Source organism: Chaetura pelagica, unplaced genomic scaffold (genome assembly GCF_000747805.2).
Source record: "Chaetura pelagica isolate M959 unplaced genomic scaffold, ChaPel_1.0 scaffold603, whole genome shotgun sequence".
Classification (NCBI taxonomy): Eukaryota; Metazoa; Chordata; class Aves; order Apodiformes; family Apodidae; genus Chaetura; species Chaetura pelagica.
In genome coordinates, this window is record NW_009952810.1 from 57,588 (window position 1) to 67,587 (window position 10,000).

Sequence of the window (10,000 nt, forward strand, 5' to 3'; positions counted from 1 at the left end):
TGGTGTTTGTGGTGATGATGGTGTTTGTGGTGCTGGTGTTTGTGGTGCTGGTGGTGTCTGTGGTGTTGGAGGTAATGGTGGTGTTGTTTGTGCTTGTGGTGGTGATGGTGGTGGTAGTGACTAAGGAGGTGGTGATGAACATGATAATAATAATTCAACTAAATGTTAATTAAGATGTATTATTACTATTATCATTATTCACTGTTATTATTACTATTATCATTTTCATTATCATGTATTATTACTTATTATTCTATGATAGACATATTAAATATTATATAATCCACATTCTTATAAGAATTTATAAGCATTAATTGGCATTACAGGAATTAATTGCATAAATAATTGAGATTTGGGCAACCTGGAACCTGCCTGAGGAGACTGGACTTTCCACTTCTAATTAATTCCAATGAATTTGTACATTCATTCCAATTAATTAATGAATTCTAATGAATTCCAGTTCTCTTGGAGCTCAACTCCTGTGATTCAACCTGGACTAATGAAGCCAGACAACGAGATAATCATGATTATTAGTGTCATTAATTGGGGTCAATGGAGGCAACTGAAGTTGGAGCAACAAGGTCGTCGAAGAACAACCCTGAGAAGTGGAGGAGCAGGAAGAGCAAAATGGCCGACGGTGAGAGGGGACCAACTCAGCCTTGGATTAATTAAGTTAATTAAGTGATTAGTCATTTAAACTGAGGCTTAAATTAACCCTTCAGAAGAGCTTTTGGGTGGAAAATGTACCCAAACTGAAGGTGGCACCAGTCGATCCTTTCGCAACCGGCGACAGAAAACGTCGTTATTAACGATTCATTAGGAATCCTAATTAGGGAGGAGGTGGGATTTTATCAGTCATTAATGAAATGATCAGCCCCTTACGATGCATTTCTCAGTGTTGTGGTTCCTGGAGAAGGGGTAAAAGGCCCCGACCTGCATCCAGCGCCGACAAAGTTCCTCGGTCGTGTCCTCGAAGAAGCCGCAGATGTCGGCGCCGACCTTGAAAACACCCCTCGTTAATTGCAATTCATCATTAATTGCTGCCAATTAATTGCTCACCACGGCTGTCCATTTGGTTAATGAATACTTATGATGGTGGCATTTGGAGATTTATTTGTATTTCTGTGTTGTTTAATTTCTATTATATCATCTCTTCTTATTATAATAACCTATTATTATCATCAGTAATTATTATAATTATCATTATAATTAATCTGTTCTTCTTATAATCAGATATGACAATCCATAATTATTACATTATCAATATTTCAAATAAATAATAACTATACACTATATGGCAATATGAATATAAATCTGTATTAATATTTTAAAATTAATCAAATATATTATATTACATATTAAATTAAATATATACTATTAATCATATTAATAATGTATGAGATATATTATCAAATATATAGCAAGTTATTAAATATATTATATGTATGGAGTTATTAAAAATTCATTAAATATATTAAATTAATATTATATCCATTTGATTTCCTCTTTAATTCAGATCTTCCCAAAAAAGCCCAAAAATGGGTCAGTTTTCCTACACAAGGGATCCCAAAGAGGGATTTATTAACTAATTAATATTAATCATGACATGTTAATTAATTTCTATCCACTTTTTAGTATTTAAATCATGGAATCTGTAATATATCTAATTTATTCCTACATTTAATTATCAATAATTTCCTAATTACAATGATATAATTAATATCTAACACATCATTAATGATCAATCCTGATCGATCGAGATGATTCGATTTCCTCCTTAATCCGGATCTCCCCCAAAAAGCCCCAAATGGGTCATTTTCCCTACGTAAGGGATCCCGAAGAGCCCAAACTCCAGGATCCCAGGGATGGCCCAGCGCAGATGGTCCCAGGAGGCCGTGTTGTCCCCCAGCCAGTGGCCGCCATAGCGGCCCGACCCCGCGAAGGTCGACCTGGTCAACAGGAAGCTGCGTTTCCCGGGAAACACCGCGTCCAGGGCCCTGGGGAGGGGACAAAACCAGCCCATGGAGCCAGCCTGTCCAGGTCCCTCTGTAATCCCATGGATCCAGCCTGTCCAGATCCCCCTGTAGACCCTCAACCCATGAATCCAGCCTGTCCAGGTCCTTCTGTAGACCCGTGGATCCAGCTTGTCCAGGACCCTCTGTAGACCCACAACCCACGAATCCAGCCTGTCCCCATCCCTCAACCCATGGATCCAGCCTGTCCAGGACCCTCTGTAGACTCATAGATCCAGCCTATCCAGGTCCTTCTGAAGAGCCTCAACCCATGGATCCACCCTGTCCAGATCCCTCAACCCATGGATCCAGCCTGTCCCCATCCCTCAACCCAAGAATTCAGCCTGTCCAGATCCCTCAACCCATGGATCCAGACTGTCCAGATCCCTCTGTAGACCCCTCCTACCTTCAACTGGACCCATCCTTCCCACCCAACTTGATTCCCTCGTCCAACTGACTTGGATTCCTTCACCCAGACCATGAACAAAGATCTCCAAGAGAGGTGGCCCCCCATCCTGAGCCCTCACCGTCGCGTTGAGAGGATCATGGAGTATCCATAGAGGCTGTGGACATCATATTGTCTCCCCCACTTCTGCACCGCATCCAAACAGAGCGTCTTGGAGAACAAGAGCCTGTCAACAACATCTGCAGGGGAATTAAAATGGGTGGAATTCAATTATTTTATATCAAATGTGTCTAGGTGGGTCCCCAGGAGTCACTCCTGAGGGTTCTTGTTCAAGATCTTCAGTAATGACCCGGATGGAGGGATGGAATTTTCCCTCAGGTGGTGACACCAAACTGGGAGGAGGGGTGACATCCCAGCAGGCTTTGCTGCCACCCAGGGTCACCTGGACCAGCTGGAGAGTTGGACAGGGAGAAACCTCCTGAAATCCCACAAGGGCAAGTGGGAAGTTCTGCATCTGAGGAGGAACAACCCCATGGATCAGCACAGGCTGGGGGTGACCTGCTGGAGAGCAGCTCCGTGGAGAAGGTCCTGGGGCTCCTTGTAGTCACAGGCTGACTGTGAGCCAATAATGTGATCTGGTAGCCAAGAAGGCCAGTGGCCTCCTGGGGGGTGTTGGGTGCGGCCAGGAGGTCAAGGGAGGTTCTCCTGCCCCTCTGCTCTTCCCTGGGGCACATCTGGAGAACCAGGTCCAGTTCTAGGCTCCCCAGTTGATGATGGACAAGGAGCTGCTGGAGAGGGGGCAGCAAAGGCCACCAAGATGCTGAGGGGATGGAGCATCTGGTGAGGAAGGGCTGAGGGAGCTGGAGCTGCGGAGCTGGAGAGGAGGAGCCTGAGGGAGGGTCTCCTCAAGGCTGATCAACATCTCCAGGGGGGATCAGGAAGGTGGGACCAGGCTCTTCTCAGCAGTGTCCAGAGCCAGGACAAGGGGCAGAAGTTCCACCTCAACATGAGGAAGAACTTGGGAGGGTGACAGAGCCCTGGGACAACCTGCCCAGAGAGGGGGGTGGATCCCAAACCCACCTGGACATGGTCCTGTGGGACTTCCTGGAGGTGACCCTGCTCTACACGGGATCCCCCAACTTCTCTCCCCTGCCCCTCTCCCACTTGTCCCCAAATCTGCTCCTTTTCCTCCTGGAAAACCCCTTCTCCTGAGGGAATTCTGGGAATTCCTTCTCCTCCCCCCGACCTGGGGAATTAATTCATGTTATCAATAATGATGTTCATAATTAAGTAAAAAATTAATCAAATTTCATGTCATCAAATTTATAATGAATAAGAAAAATTAAATGAGAAAAATCATCAGTAAAAGGAAAGTCAACAGGTAATAATAATTAATCAAGTTAATAAAGTTAAACGTAAAATTAGATCAGAAAAATAATGAATGAAGGGAAATTTAAGAGTAAATCATCAAAATTAATAATATTAATACAATTAAAATTCAATGAGAAAAATTAAATGAGAAAAATAATCAATAAAGGGAAATATAAGAGTAAATCATCAGAATTAATAACATTCATAAAATTAAAATCCCATGAGAAAAATTAGATGGGAAAAATAATAAAAGTAAATTTAATAGATCATAACATGTTAATAAAAGTAATAAAATTTAAATGAAATGAGAAAAATAATGAGTGAAAGTAAATTTACCAGTAAACCATATAAACTTAATAAAATTAATACAATTAATTACAAACAATTAAATAAGAACAATTAATACAAGTTAAAAAGTTTAATACAATTAAAAAGTAAAAATCAGAAGAGAAAAATTAAATGTGAAAAATAAAAAATAAAAGTAAATTTAATTGTAAATCATATAAATTAGAAAGAAAAATGAATAAAAGTTCATTTTATAATTAACAGTTTGAAATATTAAAAAATTAATATTATTCTATTTAATAAGTAAAAATAAACAATACTAGAAAATTAATAGAGTTCTATTTAACAATTAAAGAAGAAAAAATAAATGAGAAAAAAACAAAGTACATTTAAAAGTTAACTAATTCAAGAATTTAAAGATAATTATTACAATCCTGTTTTAAAGCTAATTAAGAAAAATTAAATGGGAGAAAAAGGAACAGATTTTAAAATTAACTAATTAAAAATATAATAATATTTAAAGGAATTCTACTTAACAATTAAATAAACAATTGAGAAAAAATGAAGTAGATTGAAAAATTAGTTTTTAAAAAAATATTATTCTATTTAATAATTAAGGAAAAAAAAATTAGAGAATAAAATTGGAAAAATTAGTTGGGAAAATGAAGAAACAGAAGTTTCAAATTAAGGCAGAGAAATCAGGAAGCAAATGAAATGCTGGAATAAATTATTACTATTATTATTTTTTAATTATTTTTATATGTATTTTTATTTTTATTATTTAAATGTAATGAATAAATAATAATAAAATAAAAGTTCATTTTTAAGTAACTGATTAAAAAATACAAAAATAATTAATACAATTCTATTTAATAATTCAAGAAGAAAAATTAAATGAGAAAAAATGAAGAGTAGATTTTAAAATTAATTTTAAAATGTAAACATAATTTACACGATTCTATTTAATAATTTCCTGTAATGATAATTTATTAATATTTAATATTTTAAAGAATGAGATGTTGGAATTTATTATAAAATTATATGAGAAAATAAAATTTGAAAAAAAATATTTTGGAAAAATGAAGAAACATAAATTTCAAATTAAGGCAGAAAAATCACGAAGCAAATTAAATATTTGAATAATTAATTAATTTCCTGCCCCGGCCTCCAGGAACTCACGTGGGGTGAAGGGCGGGAAATTGAGGTCGTTGGGTTTGCAGCCTCGGCTGGAGCCGGGTACAAAACTGGCCACTTCGTTCATGTCCTGGAAAAGGCCCAAATCCCACGGGAAAAAAAAGGTTCAGAACTTAATCAAATTCCCAATTTGCCCCCCAAAATTCCCCGTTTTCCCCCGTTCGTGGCCGATCATTCAAAGACGTAGGAAATTCCTTACGATCCAGATCCCGTCGTAGGGAACTTGGTGGTGGAACCTCTGACATTCCTGCACCCACCAATCCGAGCTCTCGGGGTTGGTGAAATCTGGGAAGACTGTTTGGCCCGGCCAGACCTGGAGGGGACAATAAAAAAAGGGGGGGGATTCAAATGGAATTTGAATTGAATCCAAATTCGATTCAAATTGAGCAGAAATAGTTCAATCCTGGGATGTCCTGTAGGAGTCTTGGGAGTTGGTTCTTTCTGTGAGAAACCATGAAATGGTTCCAGGGAACCATCAACAGGGGAATGATCAGTATTAATGATTGTGAATTATTAATATTAAGGAGCTGGAATTATCAGGATTATTAATGTGATTGATCGGGATTATTAATATGAATTATTGGCATTATTAATGTGAATTATCAGGATTAATAATGTGAATTATTTGGATTATTAATATGACTTATCAGGGTTATTAATATGAATTATCAGGATTAACCCTCAGGTGGGTCCCTCAGGTGGGTTCCTGAGGAGGGTTCCTGAGGAGGGTCCCTCAGGTGGGTTCCTGAGGAGGGTTCCTGAGGAGGGTCCCTCAGGTGGGTTCCTGAGGAGGGTTCCTGAGGAGGGTCCCTCAGGTGGGTTCCTGAGGAGGGTTCCTGAGGAGGGTCCCTCAGGTGGGTTCCTGAGGAGGGTTCCTCAGGTGGGTTCCTCACCTCTCCGACCAGGGGCGTCACCCCGTCCGACTCATTGACCCAGACCCCCCGGCGCTGCCCCCGCTCGTAGGTCTCGTAGGGCCCCCCTGCCAGGGCCTGGGTGCTGATGGCGGCGTCCTGGGAGAGGGGGTGGGGGCTGGAGACACACCTGGAGACACCCTGCTGGGGGTCCCTGCACCCACCCCTGGCTCCCTGCACCTTCTCACCACCCACCATTGGTTCCTTCTACCTTCTCATGACCCATTACTGGTTCCCTCTCCCCATTACTGGTTCCTTCCACCTTCTCACCACCCATTACTGGTTCCCTCCACCCTCTCACCACCCATCATTGGTTCCCACCACCTTCTCACCATCCATTACTGGTTCCCTCCACCCATCACTGGTTCCTTTCACCTTCTCACCACCCATTACCAGTTCCCTCCACCCCCTCACCACCCATTACTTGTTCCCTCCACCTCCCCACCACCCATTACTGGTTCCCTCTGCCCATTACTGGTTCCCTCCACATTCCCACCACCACCCACAGGTTCCCTCCACCAGACCCCACCAGGGGCCCAGCCAGAAATCTCACGTAACCCCAAATCCATCCACATCCAGAAACCATCTGCAGATGATTGGACACAAGAAGAACCAGCTGGGGCCTCACCAGGATGATCACGTATTTCTGGCCCCGCTGGTGCAGGAACTTCTGGAACTGGGGGAGCTTCTTGAAGTTCACTTGGTCGTAGGTGAAATCCTTGCGCCCTTCCATGTAGTCGATGTCCGTGAATATGAATTATCAGGATTAACCCTCAGGTGGGTCCCTCAGGTGGGTTCCTGAGGAGGGTTCCTGAGGAGGGTCCCTCAGGTGGGTTCCTGAGGAGGGTTCCTCAGGTGGGTTCCTCACCTCTCCGACCAGGGGCGTCACCCCGTCCGACTCATTGACCCAGACCCCCCGGCGCTGCCCCCGCTCGTAGGTCTCGTAGGGCCCCCCTGCCAGGGCCTGGGTGCTGATGGCGGCGTCCTGGGAGAGGGGGTGGGGGCTGGAGACACACCTGGAGACACCCTGCTGGGGGTCCCTGCACCCACCCCTGGCTCCCTGCACCTTCTCACCACCCACCATTGGTTCCTTCTACCTTCTCATGACCCATTACTGGTTCCCTCTCCCCATTACTGGTTCCTTCCACCTTCTCACCACCCATTACTGGTTCCCTCCACCCTCTCACCACCCATCATTGGTTCCCACCACCTTCTCACCATCCATTACTGGTTCCCTCCACCCATCACTGGTTCCTTTCACCTTCTCACCACCCATTACCAGTTCCCTCCACCCCCTCACCACCCATTACTTGTTCCCTCCACCTCCCCACCACCCATTACTGGTTCCCTCTGCCCATTACTGGTTCCCTCCACATTCCCACCACCACCCACAGGTTCCCTCCACCAGACCCCACCAGGGGCCCAGCCAGAAATCTCACGTAACCCCAAATCCATCCACATCCAGAAACCATCTGCAGATGATTGGACACAAGAAGAACCAGCTGGGGCCTCACCAGGATGATCACGTATTTCTGGCCCCGCTGGTGCAGGAACTTCTGGAACTGGGGGAGCTTCTTGAAGTTCACTTGGTCGTAGGTGAAATCCTTGCGCCCTTCCATGTAGTCGATGTCCGTGTGCTGGACGTCCTGGGGGACACGGGGGGAGGGGCAGGTGGTCACCTCACCCAGTCGAGGCATTGGGGGCAGTTGGGTTGATGTTCTTCTTCTCTCCTGGTCTCACTTTTGGTTGGTTCCGTCTTCTCTTTAAAATTTTCTTCTAGATTTTATTCTATTTCATTTTCTATTCAATTTTACATTTTGTTTCATGTCACATTAGATTTGATTTTAGATTTTTCAATTTGATTTTCGATTGTCTTACATTTCATTTCTATTTGATTTTATATTTCATTTGACATTAGATTTTATATTAGATTTTTCGATCTGATTTTAGATTTTTCAATTTCTATTTTAGATTTTTCATTTTTAGTTTTTCAAATTTATTTTATATTTCTAAAATTATATTTTCTATTTTATTTTTGTTTGTTCAGTTTTATTTTAGATTTCAGTTTATTATTTTAGATTTTTTTTCATTTGGGTTTGTTTGTTGTTCCATTTATTGTAAATTTTCTTTTAGATTTTCTCCTATTTAATTTTCTGTTTGAATTTATCTTTTATTTCATTTGACATTAGATTTGATTTTAGATTTTTCAATTTGACTTTAGAATTTTCAATTTTATTTTAGGTTTTCAATTTTATTTTAGATTTTTCAATTTTATTTTAGATTTTCTCATATTTCATTTTCTATTTGATCTTAGATTTTATTTCAATTGACATTAGATTTTATTTTAGATTTTTCAATTCTTTTTTTCAATTTTTCAATTTTATTTTAGATTTTCTCATATTTCATTTTCTATTTGATCTTAGATTTTATTTCAATTGACATTAGATTTTATTTTAGATTTTTCAATTCTTTTTTTCAATTTTTCAATTTTATTTTAGAATTTTCAATTTTATTTTTATTTCAGTTTATTATTTTAGACTTGATTTGATTTTGGTTTATTTGTTCTTCCATTTATTTTAAATTTTCTTTTAGATTTTCTATTTCACTTTCTATTTGATTTTATATTTTATTTCATTTGACATTAGATTTGATTTTAGAGTTTTCAGTTTCATTTTAGATTTGTCAATTTCATTTTAGATTTGTCAATTTAATTTTCAATTTTATTTTAGATTTTTAAATTTTATTTTAGATTTCAGTTTCTTATTTTAGATTTGATTTTATTTTGGTTTATTTGTTCTTCAATTTATTTTAAATTTTCTTTTCAATTTTAGATTTTATTCCATTTGCCATTAGATTTTATTTTAGATTTTTCAATTTTATTTTTAGTTTTTTCAATTTCATTTTAGATTTTTTTATTCTATTTTCAAGTTGATTTTAGATGTCTCAATTTTATTTTAGATTTCAGTTTATTAGCTTAGATTTTTTTTTTGTTCTTGCATTTATTTTAAATTTTCCTTTAGATTTTCTCCTAATTAATTTTCTATTTGATTGTAGATTTTATTTCATTTCACATTAGATTCAATTTTAGATTTTTAAACTTTCAGATTTTTCAATTTTGTTTTCCATTTTTCAATTTTCTTTTAGATTTTTTCCTGTGGATTTTTTGAATTTATGATTTTTCAATTTCATTTTCAATTTTTCAATTTCATTTTATATTTTTCGAATTTAATTTTTCAATTTTTAATTTAATTTTCATTTTTTCTATTTAATTTTCAATTTTTCAATTTCATTTCATTTTTTTTTATTTTCGATTTTTCCATTTAATTTAAGATTTTTCTATTTTATTTCCAATTTTTCAATTTCTTTTTCTATTTTTCAATTGTCTTTTAAATTGTTTCCATTTTCTTTTCATTTTTTCAATTCAATTTTAGATTTTCTTATTCTATTTTTTATTTCAGTTTATTATTTTGCTTTGATTTTATTTTGGTTTCTTTGTTGTTCCATTTCTTTTACATTTTATTTGATAATTTATTTCACAATCGATTAAATTTTATTTCATATTTTATTTAATTTGATTTTCAATTTGATTTGACTTTCAATTTGACTTGATATTTTATTTAATTGTATTTTCGAGTTGATTTTTTTTATTTCATTGGATTTTCAATTGGATTTTTTTCCTTGATTGGCTTGGACCAATGACCTTCTCCGGAAGTCCCTGGAAGTCCTGCCCTCCAGCCCCACTCACGTGGGGCAGCCCCAGGGCGCAGTTCCGCTCCACAACTGCCTTCACTTCCTCCAGGGACCCGTAGTCGTAGCGGCTG

At 38.4% G+C, this 10,000-nt stretch overlaps 1 protein-coding gene across 1 annotated transcript in view; it reads right to left on the reverse strand.

Annotated features, from left to right (window-relative positions):
* The window catches only part of LOC104386435 (maltase-glucoamylase, intestinal-like), a 61,858-nt gene that overhangs the window by 43,704 nt on the left and 8,154 nt on the right, over positions 1–10,000 (reverse strand). Inside the window, 8 exon segments of the mRNA XM_009995045.1 lie at positions 883–999; positions 1,826–1,997; positions 2,540–2,657; positions 5,254–5,338; positions 5,468–5,581; positions 7,048–7,164; positions 7,694–7,825; positions 9,925–10,000. The exon segment at positions 9,925–10,000 is cut by the window's right edge and continues 9 nt beyond it. Coding sequence (XP_009993347.1) covers positions 883–999; positions 1,826–1,997; positions 2,540–2,657; positions 5,254–5,338; positions 5,468–5,581; positions 7,048–7,164; positions 7,694–7,825; positions 9,925–10,000 — 931 coding nt within the window.